This window comes from Ziziphus jujuba, chromosome 10 (assembly GCF_031755915.1).
Source record: "Ziziphus jujuba cultivar Dongzao chromosome 10, ASM3175591v1".
In the NCBI taxonomy this organism is placed as follows: Eukaryota; Viridiplantae; Streptophyta; class Magnoliopsida; order Rosales; family Rhamnaceae; genus Ziziphus; species Ziziphus jujuba.
The window spans coordinates 14,735,665-14,758,996 of record NC_083388.1 but is presented as its reverse complement, the minus strand read 5'-3'; the positions used below and the strand labels follow the sequence as shown (position 1 = coordinate 14,758,996).

General features: G+C 31.7%; 1 protein-coding gene across 1 annotated transcript; it reads left to right on the top strand.

Moving 5' to 3' along the window:
* The first annotated feature begins 5,554 nt into the window (after positions 1-5,554).
* Positions 5,555-10,469, top strand: LOC107411350 (protein disulfide isomerase-like 1-4). Its single transcript, XM_016018921.4, has 12 exons — positions 5,555-6,308; positions 6,456-6,585; positions 7,386-7,551; positions 7,637-7,755; positions 7,854-7,934; positions 8,832-8,915; positions 9,001-9,075; positions 9,197-9,265; positions 9,346-9,426; positions 9,514-9,648; positions 9,898-9,954; positions 10,044-10,469. The coding sequence occupies exons 1-12, from the start codon at positions 5,749-5,751 to the stop codon at positions 10,209-10,211; spliced, it is 1,725 nt and encodes a 574-aa protein (XP_015874407.3). The 5' UTR covers positions 5,555-5,748; the 3' UTR covers positions 10,212-10,469.
* Positions 10,470-23,332: the final 12,863 nt, after the last annotated feature.

Here is a 23,332-nt window from a genome sequence, read left to right as displayed (position 1 = left end):
ATAGGATTTACCAATTCTGGCAAAGTGAACCTATAAAGAACTTCGATGCGCTTGTGTGTGCCTTATTTAAGGTGCTACAAATGATCATAAATCAGATACAATGTCATATGGGTGCACTGAAAAGGAAATTGCATCTTTTAAGTTTTTTGAAGCGATTTAATAGTTGATAAAAAAAAAATGATAAAATCAATTTTAGTTGACGGGGGCATTGTTATATATATATATATATATATGTATACGAAAATTCTATGGTGAGGATGATCCGCATGAGTACCGCAGTATTAGTGACGGTTTTTTATAGTATTAATGATGGTTTCTTAGAAAATCGTCATCAATATTATGAAAAACCGTCACCAATACTGTAGTCCGCATGAGGACCGTCCACATTATAGACGGACTGTATATATATATATATATATAGTCTTACTGTATAGAGCATCATATAGAGTGCATCGCACTAATGTTACATTAGACATGCACATTATACATATATATATTTTAATCTTATCATATAGAGTATCATGTATGGTACATCGCGCCTAATGTTACGTTAGACATGCACAGAGTAGTGTTTTATGTGTAAAACTATGTATATGTGTGTGTGTATATATATACGCATTCTATAGTTTAAAAAAAAAAAAATGAAACTTACAAAAGTAATCAATTAAAATGTCATATATGATATGTAGACTTTAGTTTTCTATGGTATATAAATTTTAATTTTCCATTTCTTATTCTAAACTTGCGTCCTTTTGCTACGCCCTTTTTTGCACAAGAAGCAATGGATTAATATATTTCTCTATTTGCACCTATTGTGTTTAGCTTCTTTTTTGGTTATAAGTGTTAGAAATTTATAATAAATAAAAAGTTATTTCTAGAACATTATGATTGTTAATAGAAATTTACAACTTACAATAATTCACTATTAATAGTTTGTTATTTTCTATATATTTGTGTATATTCCCAATCAATGTGTTTTTTTTTTTTTCCCCCTAAAACCATTGTGTGTTCCTTTGATTGATTGTATTGTTTGATATATCTTCTTCTAAATTATTATATCTCTTCTCAATATCTTTTCTAATTCTATAAATATTATATGGCACTATAGGATTATTATTAAAGATATTGAAAGCAATTAAACAACTGTGTGTATAAAGAGAATTTAAAACTTAATCCGGTTCACTATTTTTTGAATTTGGAACACTACCATTCAAAGAAGTGATCATTGTATTTTGTAAGACAATCGCTATAATACTGTAAACATTATCACATAGCAAATATTTTCTTAAGTAAAGAAAGTTCAACTTTTGCCTTAATCAATTTATAAAAATCAAATTTCTAAAAATTTTAATTCTAATAGAATACCTATGAGTTTTTCCTCTTTATCTCATAATAACTATTTTGTTTGTTTGATATATTAATATACATAGATATATTCATATTTATATTTATAGATATACATATATGAATACGTTTTGCTTTTTTAGATTTCTGAGTTTATTATGGCCTGTCCTGTATCATTTTCCAAAATAATTTTTCATTTTACAAATTCAAAAATGATAAAAAAAAAAAAAAACTTAGCCTCATTTGAAATTTAGAATTTGAAATAAATTGAAAACATTCTCTAAAATATGGATAAATTTAGACAACATCTAAAAGTCATTTTATATGAATTCGAAAAATTTTTGAAAATAAATATACAAAAGGATATAGATAATTTTGATTATTTTAAATAAAAATATTTATTTTATATAGATATATAACATATTTAACATATGTCATACACAAATATAGATAATGATTATCATTTTCAAAAATAAATATTTTCTTTACCTTATATATATATAGAGATATATATATATATATATATATATATCATACTTACCATTTACGAAACTTAATTTGATCAATTTTATTCTATAAAATATTTTTGAATATATTACCAAATATGTTTTTAAATTCTAAAAATACAAAATTGAATTTACCTTTTTTCATTTTACAAAATTGAATTATAAAAACTATTTTTCAAAATGTTGACCCCTTAGTTTCCTAACAATCTTAAGACAATAATAATATTAAAAAAAAAATTGATAATAATCTCTTGGAAAATTTTATTTCAAAAATTACTTTAAAATATGGCTTGAGAACTTAATTATGAAATCGAGTATAGAAGAAGATAATCAAATTTCTTAAAATAAAAGTAGAAATCTAATGGAAACCAAGGTAAACATAGTAAAACAAGGGCATAAGATCAACAAGAACAAGAAAAGGAAATTTGAATATCAAAGTTCCAATAGAGAGTCTATCGGCGGTGGATTTAAAAAGTCAAATGGCAAATATGTTGTATCTAATAAGTCAGGGCATTGTGCTAACGATTATCATAACTGTAAAGGCCAAGAGAACAAAAAGAGGAAGACCACTCATGCCAATGTTGTTGAAATTGAAAATTTTTCCAATGATGTTAATGAGAAGAATTTATCTGCTACTATTACTAAAATCAACTTCATAGGGAATCTAAGGTCAAGATAGTTAGACACAGGGGGCTACTCGCCATATATATTCTGGCACGAATATGTTCACCACTTATAAAATTCCAAATCAAGATGGAAAACAATTTTTCATGGGAAATTCTTCTATGTTTAAAGTTGAAGTGAAAGGAAATGTTATAATTAAGATGACATCTGAAAAGAAAGTTATCCTCACAAATATATTGCATGTTCCTGACATTTGTAAAAATCTTTTGTCTAGGTCTTTTACTTAAGTAAAACTGATTTTAAATTGGTCTCTAAATATGATAAATTTGTCTTTCTTAAAGAGGATATGTATGTGGGTAAAGGTTATTTGAATAATGGGTTTTTTGAATTTAATGTAATGATTGTGATGCCTACTATTAATCATAATAATAATAATAATACAAATTGTTTTGCTTATTTTATTGAATCTTCCAATATTTGGCATGGTAGATTATTATATGTTAGTTATATTACTATAAAGAGATTAATTAATTTAAATTTAATACTAAGTTTTAATGTTGATTTAAATTATAAAAGTGAAACTTTGTTGAATCTAAATTAACAAATGCACATTTTCATGCCATTGATAGAAATACTCAATTTTTAAATTTAATTCATAATAGCATATGTGATTTAAAATTTATATAAACAAGAGATGATAAAAAAACATTTTAATACATTTATTGATGATCGTACATATTATTGCAATGTGTACTTATGAGATCCAAAGATGAGGCTTTGGAAGCATTTAAACTTTATAAAAATGAAGTTGAAATTCAACTTAGCAAGAAGATTAAGATGTTAAAAGTTGATAGAGGTGGTGAATATGATACTCTTTTTTTATTTATTTTGTTATAAACATGTAATTATTCACCAAATCATTGCTCCACATTCACCTCAATTTAATGGTACTGCAGAATGTGAAAATAGAACTTTAAAAAAGATGATGTATGCTATGTTTGTAAGTTCTATAACTCAAAATATGTGGGGGAACATTGCTTTCTGAAAATTTGTTTATTCATAAAATACCTCCTTAGTAAAACAATATAACGCCTTATGAGTTTTGGAAAGGTGAAAGCTTACCTATAAATACTTGAAAATGTAAAAGTATATTGCTAAGGTAATAATACCTAATCCTAATAGAACTAAGATAGGAACTAAAATTATTAACTATATATTTATTTGATATGCAATTAAGATTAATGCTTATTAGTTCCTTGTGTATAAATGTAAAATTCCTGACGTGCATGTTAATACAATTATTAAATTTAAAAATGCATATTTTTATGAAGATGTATTGCCTTGTAAAATGGCATGTGATCCAAGTTTTTCAAAAAGAACTTATGATGAGAATGAAAATTAAGAGGAAATGGATAATGAGCTGAGATGCAACAAAAAAATGAACATTTCAAAATCTTTTGGTCTTAAAATTTTTAACTTATATGTTAGAAACAGAACAAAATTTTTTTGAAGAAGCTATGTCTTCAACCGAAGCTCTTTATTGGAAAGAAGTAATTAATAATGAAATTGAATTCATCATGCAAAACTACACATGAAAATTAATAAATCTTCCACCTAGAAGTAAACTGTAAGTTACAAGTGGAATTTTAAGAAAAAGATGAAAACTAATAGATCAATTGATAAATATAAAGTTAGATTAGTAGTAAATGGCTACAAACAAAAAGAAGACAGAGATTATTTTGATAATTTTAAGAAAAAGATAAAAACTAATAGATCAATTAATAAATATAAAGCTAGATTAGTAGCAAAGGTCTACAAACAAAAAAAAAAAGTGAAGATTATTTTAATACATATTGACCAGTTACAAAAATTACATATATTAGAATGTTAATTGCTATTGTTGCATTAAAGCATTTATAAATACCTTAAATGGACGTAAAAAATATATTTTTAAATAGTAAATTAGATGAAAAGATTTCCCTAGAACAATTTCACGGCGATTGTGTGAATTATATTATTTTAGTTTACAACAATGGCTAAAAATTTAAGATATCACATCCATTTGTTACTTTGCAAATCCAATAGTTTGTGAATAAAGAATATTCAAAATTAAAATTTCCTAAAGCAATTGCTTTCTGAATGAATTCTCTTTATATATGTTAATTTTATATTTATTGAGGGACTGTTAAAAGTTTATAATGAACAAAAAATTATTTCTAAATAATTATGATTATTGATAAAAAAAAGTTACAACTTATAATGATTCATTATTAACAATTGTGTTGTTTTCCATGTATTCCTAATCCATTATGCCTTTTTTTGAATTATTATGTCTGTTTGTCATATTTTTTTTTAATTATTATTTTTTAATTGATATCCATCTGAAGTCTATAAATACCATATGAGATTATTGTTAAAGGTATTGAAAACAATTTAGCAAGTATATGCATAAGAAGAATTCAAAACTTTATCTACTTCATTGTTTTTTATATTTAGTGTTATTATTTAAAAATGTGATTGTTGTACACTGAACAAAAATTGTTGTAAATTTATGAATTGTGGTACTGCGAATATTATTTTAAAAAATCGAGTTCAACTCTTGCATTGATTAATTTATAAAGATTAAATTTTAAAAAAATAAAATTTAAGAAATTCAATTGTAATACAATATTTGTAAGTTATTCCTTATCTCTCATAATAACTGACCTATTTATTATTATAGCGTTTTGCTTTGCTTTTCTAGGTTTCTGGATTTATTAATTTCTTAACAATAAGCATTCATTATTTAATTATAATGCACTTCTTGTTTTGTATTTGTTTTCCAATAATATGATCCTTGTCCAAATTTATATCCCGTTACATAATATAATAATATTATTATATATATATATTTATTTAAGACTTTACTCATCCAGTTAATTAAAATTGTGCAAAGATACTACCCAATTATTTAAAAAAAATAATACAGTATTGTATGTTGTAAGAATAAAATCATCGATTGCTGTGTATGTTTCTGGCAAGTTATATAGCGTTATTTTACATTTAAGAAAATTCCGTTGAAAAAAATTGTGTCCTTTTGAAGTCGTTAACATTTGGAAAAAATTGATACTTTGGGTTAAGTCATGGCCATTTATGAAGGGCTCACCTTAAAAACGACGCCGGATTACGGAACTTGACCGGTTTGACCTTGACCCATCTTCCATTTCTATAAACCCTGCTCTCTCACTCAGATCTCACTTCCTCCTATCTCGCTTCGAAAAAAAACAACTCAGAAATGGCGAGTCGACTCGTTCTCCTTCTTGCACTCACCTCTCTACTACTCTTTTCCAACTCAGTTCTCTGCAAAGACTCCAAGACCAAGGAATCAGAGGAAGACGACGAAGATCTGAGCTTTCTCGAAGAGGCGGACGACCAAACTGTTCCTCCACCGCATCGGTACCCAGATCTCGACCAGTCCGACGACGAGGGCGACGGTGATTTTGACAACTTCGCTGATTTCGACGGGTCGGTGGCTGATCAGGACGAAGCTTACAAGGAACCAGAGGTGGACGACAAAGACGTCGTCGTTTTGAAGGAGAGGAATTTCACCGACGTCATCGAGAACAACAAGTTCGTGATGGTGGAGTTCTACGCGCCATGGTGTGGCCACTGCCAGGCACTGGCTCCGGAATACGCGGCGGCCGCGACGGAGCTGAAGGGAGAGGATGTAGTTTTGGCCAAAATCGATGCCACGGAAGAGAACGAGCTCTCTCAGGAGTACGATGTGCAGGGTTTTCCAACTATATACTTCTTCATTGATGGCGTACACAAGCCTTATACTGGCCAAAGGACCAAGTATGTTTCTTCTTTCTTTTTTTTTCTTTTTTTTTTTTTCGTATTTTCAATTTTTTGAGAATTCATAATAGCCCAGAGAAAATAATGTATTGTTTATTTATTTATTTATTGGTTTTGGTGAATAAAAATGTTGAAAATGTTATTCAGAGAGGCTATAGTGACTTGGATTAAGAAGAAGATTGGACCTGGTATTCACAACATCACCACATTGGATGACGCTGAGCGTGTGTTGACTTCCGAAAGTAAAGTCGTTTTGGGCTTTTTGAACTCTTTGGTGGTAAGTCTATTTAATTTTTAATTTTTTTTTATTTTTTTATTTTTGGTCTGTTTCGTTTACCCCATTTGAATGATCACGGGTTTATGTTGTAAGACCCTTTAGATGTTTTGGTAACAACGGCATGGTATTTTTAGTTCAATCTCCATTAAAAATTGTCTTTTATTTATTTATTTTTTGTTTCAGTTCTAACAAATTGATTAGCTTATGGTATTTATGTAAATTGCATTTGGATTCATTTTTTATCCCCATGTTATAAATTTGGACCAACAAGGAAAGTGAAAGGGAGGAAAATGATGAATTCTTATTCGTTTTGGTGGAAAATTATGTTTTTTGACACGTAATTTCTTCTTTATTTTATTTTATTTTTGTGTCACAGTTCTCTTTTAATAAACAATGGCACTTACAATTCTGTAATTCTTTTTCCTTTTCCTGGTGGGTAAGCTTCAAGCATGGCCTAACTTTGGAAAGTAGCATGGTGTAGGTTGGCTGGTAACTTTTGTTTGGTAGTATTTTTTGACATGGAAGCAGATTAATTTACTTGACCATTCTGGTTGTTACATGCATACTCAATGATGCCCTGAAATTTCACATATTACATAATGTAACATCCAGATTTCAGAATAGGAATTAGTGAGAAAATTTTTAAGTGTACTTTAAGATGCTTTGGTCATTATATTTATGCCAACTTAAAAAAAAAAAAAAAAAAAAAGCAGGTCACATGAACCTCAATAAAATTTCCCAAGAAATTTCAAACCTACCTTCCTTTGATTAACCATTATGCGTGATCTTTGTTTTTACAGGGTCCTGAGAGTGATGAACTTGCTGCTGCTTCAAGACTTGAAGATGATGTCAACTTCTATCAAACAGTGGATCCTGCTGTGGCAAAGCTTTTCCACATTGACCCAGAAGTGAAACGCCCTGCCTTGGTCCTGCTTAAGAAGGAGACTGAAAAGTTGAGCCATTTTGGTCAGTTCTTCTATTGTTATTAGACATAACTTATCTAAAAATAAAGGAAAGGTAAGTGCTTTACAGTCTGTTCTGATTTCTGCAGATGGTCCATTTGTCAAGTCTTCAATAGCTGAGTTTGTATTTGCCAATAAACTTCCTCTAGTTACCATTTTTACTAGGGAAAGTGCCCCTACAATTTTTGAAAGTCCAATCAAGAAACAGGTAAATTGGTGTCTCTATGTATCTGTTGTTATACTGACTTTGGGATTAAAAGTTTAATGTTTTATTGAGATGTTGACATATGTGAAATTTTCTGTAAGATTTTGCTGTTTGCTACTTCAAATGATTCGAAGGAGGTTATCCCCGCTTTTGAAGAGGCAGCCAAACTTTTCAAGGGAAAGGTATTATAAAGCTCTTAACTGGCGTTCTCATTCTCCTTTTAATCAAATCATTTAATTTTCAGGTTAGAATGATATTGCAATAAAGAACCAGGACCACTCTCTCTAGAGACTTTAGTATAAAGTTTATACAGTATTTGAGAAAAGTATTGGAATGTATATATATGTAAATCAATGCCTGTTTTGTTATTCAGGAAACTGCTTCTGTGAAAAATCTTTGGATATAAACAGGATGAAATAAAAATGTCCTTTTTCATTTTCTGGTAGTTTCTTTCATGAATTAAAAATGAAAGTGTTCAAAGTTTTGAACAGGGTGTTCCTTTTTTTTTTTTTTTTTTTTTTTTTAAAGAAATTATTTTAAATATATATATTTTAACATATGCTTCCAGAAAGATGCCTTAAACTTGTTAATTTGTCTATGGCTCGTAGAATATTCTACGGTCCGGAGAATCCAACCCAACTTATCTTAATTAATAATATTTAATGTCAAACTCCAGGTTACTTAACTTTGTTATTTGTTCATTTAGATATATCAAACCCCAGGTTACTTAATTTGTTATTTTTCCATTAGATAAGGCACTTATGGTTCTATCATCATTAATTAATCTCATCAATTTCAACCTGGAAACTCTGGAGAAGATTTGCTTCTTGTGAAAACTTTTTTAACTTCAGAATAGTATGCTTTTCTACTTTTTAGTGGAAGAAAATAACTACTTATTTAAACAGTTGGTAATTTAATTTTCAAATGCTTTGTTTGCAATGTCATTAGTTATGAATTATGGCATTTGGACATTACATTCATTTTTGGCTGCTTAGAATTGCTGCTCACTATGTTCTGAAATAAAATTCAAATATCGTTTGGCTACTTAAATCATATTTCTTTTTTTGCATTGCTTGTAGCTTATCTTTGTGTTCGTGGAAATGGATAACGAAGATGTTGGAAAGCCAGTCTCAGAATATTTTGGTGTCAGTGATGCTCCAACGGTAATCGTCTCTCTGTGTTACTTGCATATCTTTTTCTGATGGTGTGTATACTTCTTTCTGAATTTTATTTTCTTGTTCCTTATAGGTTCTTGCGTACACTGGAAATGATGATGCCAGAAAATTTGTGCATGATGGGGAAGTTACCTTGGAGAACATCAAGGTTGAAACTCTTTCTGTTTCTAACCCTTGTTTCTCTCTATGCCATTTTATATAACTATGTTGCCTGGTGAAGTTCTGGATTTTGTACTTGTTACTGAACATGCTGACTCGAAGTTCTGCAGGCCTTTGGGGAGAATTTCTTGGAAGACAAGCTAAAACCTTTCTTTAAGTCGGACCCAATTCCTGAAACTGTAAGGCGTTAATTCTACTTGTTTGGCTACTTTCTTTCTTGAATTTCTAAACTAACTTGCATTTTATGATTTGAATGCAGAATGATGAGGATGTGAAGATAGTAGTTGGAAATAACTTCGATGATATTGTTTTAGATGAGTCAAAAGATGTTCTTCTTGAGGTATTATCACAACCCTGAGAAAAGATTATATAAACCAGTCAATATTTGTTTTTGTAAGGGCTCAAATTGATGCAAGGTGTGATCCAGATTTATGCACCTTGGTGTGGGCATTGCCAAGCTCTTGAACCAACATACAACAAGCTTGCCAAACATCTACGTGGTATCGAGTCTCTTGTTATAGCCAAGATGGATGGAACAACAAATGAGCATCCGAGGGCAAAGGTAATCCAAAAGTCATGTACCTTAAGTGATGATTTGACTTACCCAAGCTGACTTTGTACAGGGGATTCACCTTTATATCTGTTGTAGGGCAATAGATTCCTGGTTCCTGATTGAATTTCTGGATGTGTTAAATCTATTTTGTTTCCATATGGCAATGCATAATGTCTTAAGATATTTTTCTGAGTGAAAATTAAATGTCTAGAGTAAAGTATAAACTTTGTAATAAATAGTTTTCAATTATTCTTGCAGGCTGACGGGTTCCCTACACTTCTGTTCTTCCCAGCTGGGAACAAGAGTTTTGATCCTGTAAGTGTCATTCAATATTAAGTAAATTTTGTATCCTTTTCGTTTTCTTGGAGCTTATTGTTGAATATCTTTTTACTTGGCATTGGCAGATTACTGTGGATACTGATCGGACAGTTACGGCATTATACAAATTCCTCAAGAAAAATGCATCAATCCCTTTCAAGCTCCAGAAACCAACTTCATCTCCAAAACCTGTTAGTTCTGATGGTAAAGAAAGCGCAGACAGCAGTAGCACTGACGTGAAGGATGAATTGTGAGGCTTCTAATTTTGTTCTAAGTTATATGTCTTTTATGTGCCATCAATGTGGTAAAAGTAAGTAATAGTTGTCAGATAGATGAAGAGAGATGATAGAACGACTAAACCCTCTCCCCCTCCCGCGGGCCCCCCCCCCCCCAAAAAAAAAAAAAAAAAAAAAAAAAGGAAAGAAAAAGGTTTATTAGTGCATTCAACTAGTGAATTTATATATTTGGAAAAATGAGGCTGAAGAATTTAATAAGAGGCTCATTTCTGCTTTTCTACCCTCTTATGATTATAATTTCGTATTTTATTTTCTCAACTTTTTACCACTGTCGTACTCATAGGCATGATCTATTGGTTTGTACACTGAGTATACCTCTACTTAAAAAGATCGGAAGTAGCAAAACTTTGGGTGAAAGTTGCACTAGGGCGGTTATTGTGTTTGAATTAAAACGGTTTTTTGTTTTTTACATTTTTTAAAATAGGAAACCAGATGAATAATGAGAAAATTCCATGAAAGAAAGATTGATGATTTATATAAATTACTTAATGGTGAATGTTCCAAATAAATCCACGGACTAACTAATAATCCTGTTATACAGAAAAAAAAAAAAAAGCTATTATACCCTTTTTTGATGAATCAAATCATTGCTTACGGTTTCGTCCTGAAATAAAAAATCTCCTCTACCCATTTGTTGTAATTGAAAAAAAAAAAAAAACTTTTTTACTGATTGTCGAAAACAATAATAATAATAATAATAATACAACTTTTTACTGGTTGATGAGAAAAAAATTCCTATTACAATTCTAAAATAATCCTATATGGTATCATACATTACTATTTGAATATATAAATATTCACAATTTATAGAATTTTAACTAATTCAAAAAATATATATATATTTTTTGTTCATAAATTGTCTATAAATTAAATATCACTTTATAAAAGCTTTTCAAAACGTTTTTAGACAAAGTTGATGGTCAAGAAAAATTTCACTAAATTTATTTTTTTTTTCTGGTTAGAATATTTTTGTGTAATGAAAAAATTAATTTGTTGGAGTGTTCGATTTTAAAATTATAAATATTTTTAAAAATATTCAGTTGTATATTTTTAAACATATTTGAAATGTTAGTTATATATTTTTATATATATTTAAAATGTTTGTTTTTGAAGATGCAATATATAATTTAAAATAAGAATAAATCTCAGGAACTATAGATATAAACCCCATATATATAATATCATGAGGCAAAACTTTTTATCTGTTATCTTTTCATTGAAATAGCCTTTCGACCCAACCATAAGTCTATGACTAAGCACTTTCAGATTTTCACCCCTTGGCCTACCTGGGTCGACCCACTGCCTTTTTTGGCTTACATAACAGAGAAATAACTATAGAAGTTAATAAAGGATTAAAAAAAAAAAAAGAAAAAGAAAAAAGATTTTCTCGTTCTTTAAAGAAAAAGACTTAGTTTTCTGTTGAATAAAAACTGTACTTCCGTTATATTAGTAACCAAATGTAATATAAAATTCCATGAACTAGTAGTATGTTTAGGTGAATGACCAAAAAAAAAAATTACATTTAGATCTCTTCCATATTATAAAATTGCAATTTTGAAATACACTTTAATAAGTTCATGGAATATATGCAACCTTTAGAATACATTTTTTTTTTTTTTTCCAGAAATATTGGCATATAGTTGGTTCTGAAGTGATGGCTTGTCTTCATTTTCGTAATCAGGGATGTATGATGCCTAATCCTAACCATACTCTTATTGTTTTATCTCCAAAGATCAAAGTTCTATCTTTTGTTACGGATTTTCGGTCAATAAGCTTATGTAATGCTCTTTATAAAATAATTGCAAAAGTATTGAACCATAGATTAAAGCAGATTCTTCCGTATATTATTTTGAAGGAAAAAAACGTTTTTATTCCAAGCCAACAAATTACGGACAACATTGTAACAGATTTAGAAACTTTTAATTTGATCAATAGAAAGAAACCAACAAAGAATAAACTTATGGCTCCTAAGTTAGACTTGAGTAAAGCATATGATCGTATGGAATGGAGTTTTTCAAAAGTAATAATGGAGAGAAAGGGTTTCCATAAGGAGTGGATTGTTTTAATAATGAGATGTGTTTCTTCTGTTACTTTCTCTATACTTATCAATGGTTAGGAACATGGTTTTTTAACGCCTTCTCTTGGTCGAAAATAAGGGGATCCATTTATCCCTATACATGTTTTTATTGTGCACAGAAGGTTTTTCTGGTTACTAAGGAGGGCAAAAAACGAAGGGTGATACATGGGATATCTGTTGCAAGAAATAGTTTGATTTTATCACACTTATTTTTGGTAGATGATAGTTTAGTTTTTATGAAAGCCACAAAGAATGAACGCATTGCCATCAAAGAGCTTTAATAGTTGTATGAGGGTGCATCACGGTAGAAGATAAATTTAGACAAATCTATAATTACGTTCAGCAATGATAACCCTATGAATTTGAAGATTGATATTTTAAATTCTTTAGGCATTGGTAATAGCATGACCCATGGTAAGTATTTAGGTCTTCCCTCAGTAATTGGACCAAACAAAATAGCTAAGTTAGGGATGATATAAGAGAGAGTATGGAGGAAGTTATAATGTTGGAAGGAAAAAACTTGTTAGAGTTTAGGCCTAAAAAGTATGAATGATTTGGGCCTTAAAAGTTCTGGGCTTTGTTTTATTTCCTATTGTTTGTTTTAATAAAACAATATTTATTTGAATAAATAAATCAAATAATATTTTGAAAAGTGGGTTGAGAGTTTTACGGGAAAAATAACTCTTTGTTGAGAGTTTGGAGGTTACACGTACATTTTCAACGTTCTTTCAGTTTTTGAGAAAAAACACAGAAAAATAAATACAGAAAAGTTGGTTTTTTTAAGAGATACATGAAACATCAGAGAGAAAAATATTAACTGTGGTAAAACAAAGATATACTGATAGTTCGAAGAAAAAAGCTTAGGAGGTGCTAGATCTGAAAGCTTTTGCAGCCATTGTATTCTGGAAGACGTTCGTCACCAAACTCCTGCATTGGTAGGCAACGTCTTAAGGACACTGTGATACCACACAGGCCTCAGTCAATTTTATAGAAAACAGATCAATTACAAAAACCTACAGGTTCTAATATGTTTTAATTATTTTTATGTAATTTTATTTATTTTATATTATTTTTCCACATGTATTTATATATATACATATATTTTTTTCAACAATCTTAAGACGTTTTCCGTTAACATATATAGATATATGTGGAAATATATTTTATTTTGATCTGTGTAATTTTGAGATTGGAAAATTTTCCTTACCCGAGGTTGTGTTTGATTATTTGAATAACTTATGTTTAATAAAAAATAAACAAAAAGATACTTGCCGTAATTTTATTTGTATGTATATGTGATTTATGTGATCATGTACATGTTTTATTTTTAGGTTTGATTGTTTTGGCTTAAAAGAAAGAAAGAAAAAAATATTAAATCAAAGAACCCGTGCATAATAGTGTAGATGGGTTTTATTTTTTATTTTTGTATTTTTTTTGTTTAATTGGTGTATGATGCCATGCTTTAATCTTTGGTGTTTAATTTTTAATATATGATCATGGTTCAACATTATTTGTATGATTTGGGTATGAAAAGATATATATATATATATATATATATATATGTATATATATTTATATATTTTGTTTAACCGTGAGGTTTAAGAATTTATAGGTAATTAATAAATTTTGTTTTCAATCAAAAATTTTTCAAAAAATTGAATTGCCCATGAATTTCTAAATTTTTTTGTGTATTTCTGGCTTTTTTTGGTAGCAGAAACAGTGGAATTTGGCCAGAAATTCGAACTGAGTCGGAGAAACCCATTTACCAAGAAAATGGATCGAGAAAACCTAGTCAAGGTTGAAGACTGGTAAAAAATGGGTTATTGGGTTGGAAAAACGGGTATGGGCCGGTTCTGGGTGAAATGAGCCTGATTTTAAAATTTTGTTAGACCTGGTCCAGTTTTAAATCCTAGCCCGTGGTTAGAACAGACTACTGTTCAGCCCTAGACCCACGTCCAATTTTGATCCAGGCCCAAGAGAAATGGCCTAATTGCAAATGAACTCGCCACGTGTTGCGATGAGCAAGCGCCACATGTCAAGACGAAACGCTGATAAATGGTGCACAGTGGCAAGGCGACGTGGAGCACCGTGGCAAGTGACACATCACGTAGCAATGCCACGTCAGTCATGGGTCCACATGGCAGTACCATATTAGCGATGTGATGATGTGGTGCATGCAACATCAGCATTATGATGATGTCGTGATGTGTCACGTTAGCACTGTACCACGTGGCAGTGAACAGTAAGGTGTGAACAGTATTTTTGTGAGTGTATACAGAAATTTTATGGTGTATACAGAAATCCTAAAAATCACATTTTTGTGTGTTTTCCTTTTTGGAAATTGATTTTAATTAGGTTGTTGAGGTCGAAAATAACAACTAATTGATTTCTGTTTTGTGATTTCTACAGAAATGGTAAGTGGAGGCAATAGGACTGTGCCCATTCAGACTTCTAGGATTCAGATGCTTCTTTCTGCTAGTCACACAGAGAAACGTCGGAAGTTCAATGGAGCAAACTTCAAAAGTTGGCAATAGAAGATGCTATTTTACTTGACCACACTAAGACTTGCGCGGTACTTGACTGAAGATGCGCCACCCAATAGTGAGGAGAGTGATAAGGAGACACTCATAGCGGTGGATGTATGGAATAATTCTGGTTATTTATGTTGAAATTATGTCCTGAATGGCCTGTCTGATGTCCTAGATGGTGTATACTGTGGCACGAAATTAGCTAAGGAATTGTGAGAAACACTGGACTGGAAGTACAAGACTAAGAATGCGGGTTCAGGAAAGTTTATTACAAGCCGATTCTTGGACTACATGATGGTGGATGCGAAGCCATTAATAAATCAAGTACATGAGTTGCAAGTGCCGATTCAAGAAATGCTTGCTGAAGCAATGATCATGAATGAAGCCTTACAAGTGACTTGTATGATTGAGAAGCTACCTCCAAGTTGGAGTGACTTCAGGAATTATCTGAAGCACAAAAGAAAGAAGATGGATATGGAGGCTCTTATAGCAAGCTTCGCATTGAAGATGACAATAGAAAGTCTGATAAAAGAGCTTCGAAGGCTATGTTGAAGGCCAATGTTGTAGAGCATGGTCAAAGCTCCAAGAATAAGAAAAAGACTAGAAAAGCTTCCAAGTTAGGGCTTAAAGGAGGAATCTCCAAGAAGGCCAAGTTTCAAGGCAGGTGCTTCAACTGTGACAAGATGGGTCACAGAGCTACGGAGTGTGGGCTGGCAAAGAGAAAAAAGAACCAGGCACAGGTGATGGAGGACATCACTTAAGAGGTCGATGACATTGACCTTAGTGCTGTGATATCTGGGGTGAACTTTGGTGGGTGCTAATCTTAGAGAATGGTGGGTAGATTCTGGTGTGACCCGCCACATGTGTTTGGATAGGAGCATATTTACTTCCTTTAAACCAAAGAAGAATGGGAAGAAGTTGTTCATGGGTAACTCCGCTACCTCAGAAATCCAAGGTGAGGGTAAATTAATACTAAAGATAACTTCGGGAAAAGAGCTGACTCTGAATAATGTACTGTATGTTCTAGACATTGGCAAGAATTTGGTATCTGAATTGCTGTTGAGCAAACATGATTTTCGCTTAGTGTTTGAGTCAGATAAAGTTATTTTGTCCAAATTTGGGATGTTTATGGGAAAGGGCTATGTAATCAATGATTTATTTAAACTCAATGTAATGATTGTAAAGCCTAAAAAAATGAATAAAGCTAGTACTTCTTCTGTTTACTTGCTTGAGTCTTCCATTTTGTGGCATGGTAGACTAGGACATGTTAATTTTAATTCTATGTGGAGGTTAATTAACTTAAATCATATTCCCATGTTTAAAATTGATTGCAATCATAAGTGTGAAAATTATGTGGAAGCAAAATCAATGAGGTCATCATATCAAACAATTGATAGAATAATGAATCTTTGGATTTAAAACATAGTGATGCATGTGATTTAAAATTCGCACCAACTAGAGGTGGTAATAAGTATTTTATCACCTTAATTGATGATAGTACGAAATATTGCTATGTATACTTACTTAAGAGCAAGGATGAGGCTATAGAGAAATTTATTCTCTATAAAACGGAAGTTGAAAATCAACTCAGCAGAAAAGTTAAAGTGATCAGAAGTGATCGTGGTGGAGAGTATGTAACTCCATTTAGAGAGTATTGTGCTCAACATGGCATAATACATGAAGTAACTTTATCATATTCACCACAATCAAATGGTGTGGCTGAACAAAAAAATAGAACTTTGAAAGAAATGATGAATGCAATGCTGATAATTCTGCAGTGCCTTAGAACTTGTGAGGAGAAGCCATTTTGTCGATGAACAACCTTTTAAATAAGGTGCCCCGGAAAGATCACATAAAGACACCCTATGAGTTGTGGAAGGAAAGACAACTCTCCTACAAATATTTACGAGTGTGGGGGTGTCTAGCAAAAATAATAGTACCTACACCAAAGAAGGTGAAGATAGGTCCCAAAACTATTAATTGTATTTTCATAGGATATGCACAGAATAATATTGCATATCGGTTTCTTGTGTATAAGTCAGAAATTTCTGATATTCACAAGAATACAATAGTGGAATCGAAAAATGCATAATTTTTCGAACATATTTTTCCGTATAAAGTGGAAGAAGGATCGAGTTTGTCTAAATGAACATACGACGTTATTAGTGATAATAATAATGATAGTGATTAAGAACAAGAGAATGAAGATGAGACTAAGATTGAGATTAGGCGTAGCAAAAGTGTGAGATGTCACATCGGTTAGAAAGGGGAACGAAGCATGCCATATAAGGGTGTGAATACCTTTCCCTTGTGATGTGTAGAAAACCATGAGGGGTAGGATTGAGTTCACCACCTAGCTTCCAAAGCGGACAGTATCATGGTTGGGCTTGGAAAGTCTGGACCAGTGGGACTGGCAGGTGAAGGGGTGGGACCCCTAACAACTATGACGAGTTTTTAACCCATGCAGGCGGGGCCCAAAGCGGACAATATCACATGCAGGTGGACTGGGCTGTTACAGTTGGTATCAGAGCCAATATCCGGATTGGTGTGCCAACGAGGACGTTAGAGCCCAAGGGGGGTAGATTGTGAGATCCCACATCGGTTGGAAAAGAGAATGAAACATGCCTTATAAGGGTGTGTATATCTTTCCCTTATGATGCTTAGAAAACCGTGAGGGGTAGGATTAGGCTCACCACCTAGCTTTCAAAGCGGACAGTATCATGGTTAGGCCTGGGCTTGTGGGACTGGCAGGTGAAGGGGTGGGACCCCTAACCACTATGACGTATTTTAAACCTGTGCGGACGGGACCCAAAGAGGACAATATCACATGTGAGTAGACTTGGCTGTTACAAAAAGAGTAAGAATCGAAAAATCTTACGGTCTGGATTTTTTTACTTATATGCTAGAAGGTGAACCTTAAAGCTTCCAAGATGTTGTAAATTCTCCTGAAGGGAATTTATGGAAAGAAGCTGTAAAAGTGAGATTGATTCCATCTTGCAGAATCACACTTGAAAATTAGTAGATCTTCCTCTAGGTTGTAAACCTTTGGATTACAAATGAATCTTTAAAAGGAAGATGAAGGTAGATGGAACAATAGATAAATACAAAGCAAGGCTTGTAATTAAGGGATACAAGCAAAAAGAATGCCTTGACACTTATTCTCCAGTAATGAGGATAAATTCCATAAGGATGGTATTGGCGATCGCTGCATTGCAGGATCTTTAAGTACATCAAATGGATGTGAAAACAACCTTTCTGAATAGAATCTAGATGAAGAGATCAACATAGAGCAACTTGAGGGTTTCACCACTTCAAGATAAGAAAAGAAAGTCTGTAGATGGCAAAGTTCTTATATGGACTTAAACAAGCTCTAAAGCAATGACATCAAAAATTTGGTAATTCCATGCTAAACGATGGATTTAAAATAAATGAACGTGATAAATGTATCTATGTAAAAGATACAGAGAATGGATATGTCATTCTATATTTATATGTAGATAACATACTCATAGTAAGCAGTGATGACAATATAGTCCGAACTACAAAAGCCATGTTAAATTCCAAATTTGACATGAAAGATGTGGGACTTGCTGATGTGATTTTAGGTATGAAAATCATGAGAACTTCGAATGGAATCATTCTTAGTCAAACTCATTATGTAGATAAAATACTGGCTAAATTTAGTAATAATGATACTAGTATAGCCAAAGCACCCATAAATTTGAGTTTACACTTATCCAAAAATAAAGAAAAAAGTGTATCTCAAGTGGAATGCGCTAGGGTGATTGGAAGTATGATGTACTTGATGAGTTGCATCAGACCATATTTAGCCTACGCAATAAGTATACTAAGTAGATACACAAGTAATCCAAACGAAAATCATTGGAAATGGATCACTAGAGTACTAAGGTACTTACGATATACTCGTGAATACGAACTGCACTATATAAGATATCTTACTGTATTAGAAGGATACAATGATGCTAATTGGATATCAATATCAAGGATTCAAAATCCACTAATGGTCATGTGTTCACATTAGGGGGTGCAACCGTGATATGGAAGTCCTCAAAACAAATTGTGATAGCTCGATCTACGATGGAATATGAGTTTATTACATTAGATAAATGTGGTGAAGAGGCAGAATGGCTACGCCAATTTTTAGAGGACATTCCTAGGTGGCCTAAATCTATGCCAGCCATAAATTTACATTGTGATAGTCAATTTGCGATTGGCAGGATACAGAATATTATGTATAATGGAAAATCTAGACATATTCTTCGTAGACACAATTCCATTAGACAGTTGATCTCAACTAGAATTATCTCAGTAAACTATGTAAAGTCGAAAGATAACATTGCGGATATGCTAACCAAAGGGTTAAATAGAGAACTAGTTGAGAAGTCGTCGAGGGGAATGGGATTGAAGCCCGTGAATAAAGTCAATACTATGGAAACCCAATCTAGTTGACTGAAGATCCCAAGATCTAGGTTCAATGGGACAACATAATTGTAAAGATTGGTATGGATCATTGTGAAGGTTAACCTCTGCCCATTCCTATGATGACACAGTAATAGAAAGAGGTTAAGCATAAAGTATGCTTTTAATGATTCCTATAAGTGTGTGTTTGGTAATCTATGCATAGTCATGCTGATTACATTGGAAATAGGAATCACATATGTGAGAGAGAAGAGTGGCCGCTTCAAAGGATAATTGTTTAGGGTGCAATACTTTCGAAACTCTAGCAAAACCAGGGAGGTGTTCATGGCCAAAATGAACACAACAGTGAGAACTGAAGTGTACCAAGAAGGAATTAGGTGTGGGCTATGTTGTTATTTGCACAAAGGATGAAATTGTTCTAAGATATCGCATTTACCATTAGTCAGTAAAGTAGATGTAGTCTCGCAATGGAAGGTTCAAAGAGTAACATCTACCTATCCTATGTAGGTTTCAACTGCAGAGTTTTACTACCAAAGTCATGTTTTATTTTAGAAATCAAATAATTCATGTGGGGGATTGTTAGAGTTTGGGCCTAAAAGGTATGAATGATTTGGGCCTTAAAGGTTTTCGGCTTTGTTTTATTTCCTACCGTTTGTTTTGATAAAACAATATTTATTTGAATAAATAAATCAAATAATATTTTGAAAAGTGGGTTGAGAGTTTTACGGGAGAAATAACTCTTTGTTAAGAGTTTGGAGGTTACACGTACATTTTCAATGTTCTTTTAGTTTTTGAGAAAAACACAAAAAAAGAAATACAGAAAAATTGGATTTTTTGAGAGATACGTGAAACACCAGAGAAGAAAAATATTGACTGTGGTAAAGCAAAGATACACTGATAGTTCGAAGAGAAAAACTTTTGAGGTGCTAGATCTGAAAGCTTTTACAGCCGTTGTATCCTGGGAGACGTTCGTCACAAAACTCCTATACCGGTGGGCGAAAACGTCTTAAGGACACTGTAGTACCACATAGGCCTTAGCCAATTTTATAGAAAGCAGATCAATTACAAAGACCTACAGGTTCTAATATGTTTTAATTATTTTTATGTAATTTTATTTATTTTATGTTATTTTTCTACATGTATATATATATATATACATACATTTTTTTCAACAAAACTTTTCTTAAAAGCGGGAAACGAGGTGTTAATCAAAGCAGTAGCATCGGTGATTCCATTTACACTATGAGTTGTTTTTGGCTAACTAAGAAAATTTAAGGGAGATTAAATCAAATGATGGCAAGGTTTTGGTAGTAGAGTGTTGGCAGGAAAAGAAGAATGCATTGGCTTGCATGGATGAGCTCTGTAGAACAAAGAATGAAAGGGACTCGATTTTAAGTCTTTAGAAGAGTTCAATTAAGCTTTATCGGCAAAAAATTAAGCTTTATCGGCAAAACAAAGTTGGCATTTAATGAATAATAATAATAGTTTGGCACTCAAGTATTGAAATCAAAATATTTTCCTAATTCCTCTTTTCTAGAAATTAATCCAAAAGGTCCTACTCCTAAACTATGGAAAGGTTTGACTTAGGGTAGGGAGTAGCTTAAGGACGGTTGTTGGTGGAGAATTGGTGATGGGACCACTATTGGTGTTTATAAGGATGCATGGATTCGACTATCTATTACTTTCAAAATTACATCTCCAGCTACTATTCCATTGGACATAAAAGTTTCACAGTTGCTATCGGCACCAGGAGGATGGAATCATCTACTTGTAAGAGATTATTTTTCTGACAATGAATTAGAGGCTATTTTCTCACTAACATTAGGTAATGGGATAGACCTAACATTTTTGTACGGCATTATAACAAGATTGGTAAGTATAGTGTCAAGAGTGGTTATTGGCTAGCTCGTCAATTTATTAATGGTAATTGGAGAGCGAGTACAAGCAATGCTTCAGTTATGGGTTGGTAAAGAAATATTTGGAAGATTAAATTGCCATATAAAATTAAAAAAAGAATTTATGGAGAGCTTGCTGAAATTTATTACCAACTTGGAAGGAACTTGCTTATAGAAGATTAATTCATAGTGGGAACTGTCCTTTATGTAGGAGAGAAGTGGAATCTGTAGTGCATGTGGTGTGGAGATGTGATTTTGCATTGTCATTATAGAGGTTGGTGCGCTATTTTCAAAAACTGCAGAGTGGGAAGGAGATAACTTCGTTGATTTGTTCTTATGAGGCTGTCATAATCTTATTGTGGAGAGGTGGAGGTATATGTTTTAGTTTGTTTGTCAATTTGGAATAATCGCAATGTTGTCACCTATGGAGGACCGGTCGTTCCTGTGGAGCTAGCTTTGGATAACATTTTAGTTTTTTTAGCAAGATTTCCAAGAATAATGGAGAAGAGAACACAATGTGGTAAACAAGTAGTCCCCAAGTGGAAGCGACGATGTCAACCTTTTATCAAAATAAATGTTGATGGGTCAGTAAACACTTAGAATGGGGTTGTTGGAATAGGTACTATGGCTAGAGATCATGGGGGTGAGTTGTTAGCAGCAATGGCAAAAAAGTTTTGTCAACCTCTATCTCCTCTGACCACTGAATTTTTAGCTATAAGCTATTCTTTTTGGGATTGAACTTTGTTGGTTTCATTGTGTAGCGGAGACAGATTTGCTTCAAGCTATGCAATTGTTAATAAAAGAGGAAAATAGTTGGGGCAATGGAAGGCCACCTTATATATGATATTAAGCAATTGTTGTCATCTTATAGCGAGATATCTATATACCATGAATCACGTAGTTCAAATGTGATTGCTCATGATTTAGCAAAACATGCACTAGGTTGTGATGGGATGGTTGTGTTGGGATGGTTGTGTGGTTGGAAGATGGGCCATCTTAGCTTATTAATCTTATCCAACAAAATGTTCATGACTGTTTTTAATTAATTTAGAATTGGTTCATTTCTTTTAAAAAAAAAAAATCATATAATATTTCTAGAAAAATTAAAATAAAAACAATAAGGTCATAGAATATTATAATAATTATTTATATTTAAACGTTACAAAATGGTGGTGTTTTGCTTCCACTACAAAATGTTAGGGTTGTTTTTTTTTTTCCTTTTTTTTTTTTTGGACCTAACAATAGTATTATTTGAAATAACTAACCTCAACTTTATCTTTTTCGGTCGCTTGGATATACAATTTAATAAAAATTGAAGTCAAAATGAGGCATTTTAGAATAGGCATAATAGCTCCATAAATTTTGCTAAAAGTAGGCTTTATGAGCCCAAACCTCCATCACTTTAGCAAATTTGGTAGCTTCGTTGATCTTTGAATTATTTTCATAGTTGCATACAATTTTTATTATTATTATTATTATTATTATTATTATGGTTGTTTGGTGCCTAGGCTTCAGTTTTTTGTACATTTTTTTTTAAATTATTATTATTATTATTATTATTAATGTTATTTTTTAATTTTTAGTAGTTTGAGGAATGCAGCGCACTTGATGTAATACATATGGATATCATAGGATTGTTTGATTTTGTAATTTGGTCTTGTTACAATAAGTGCACTTCATATGTCAAAATTTTAAATATTACAATAAAAATAGAGAGAAAAAAAAGGTTTTAGACCTAAAATGCAGCTATGGTCTAGTCCAAAGATTGAAAGAGCTAATAAGCCTATAACTTGAAATTCGATATTTCAAGAAAATAAATATGGATATATATATGTAGAGTTATGCTCACATTAGAACAATTTGATATTAAAATTATGAAAATTTTCTTTTATTAGCTCTTAAATTATATCAAATATTAGGATTTAAAATTTAAAAAATGGGTAAATATGGATTTAATGACATGTTAAAACCCTATTAAGCTTGTTTATATATATATATATATATATATATAATTAGTGACAAAATTGATATTCTCTAATTAGAATTTTAGTATTGCCATTAAATCTATATTTGTATATATATAATTAGTGACAAAATTGATATTCTCTAATTAGAATTTTAGTATTGCCATTAAATCTA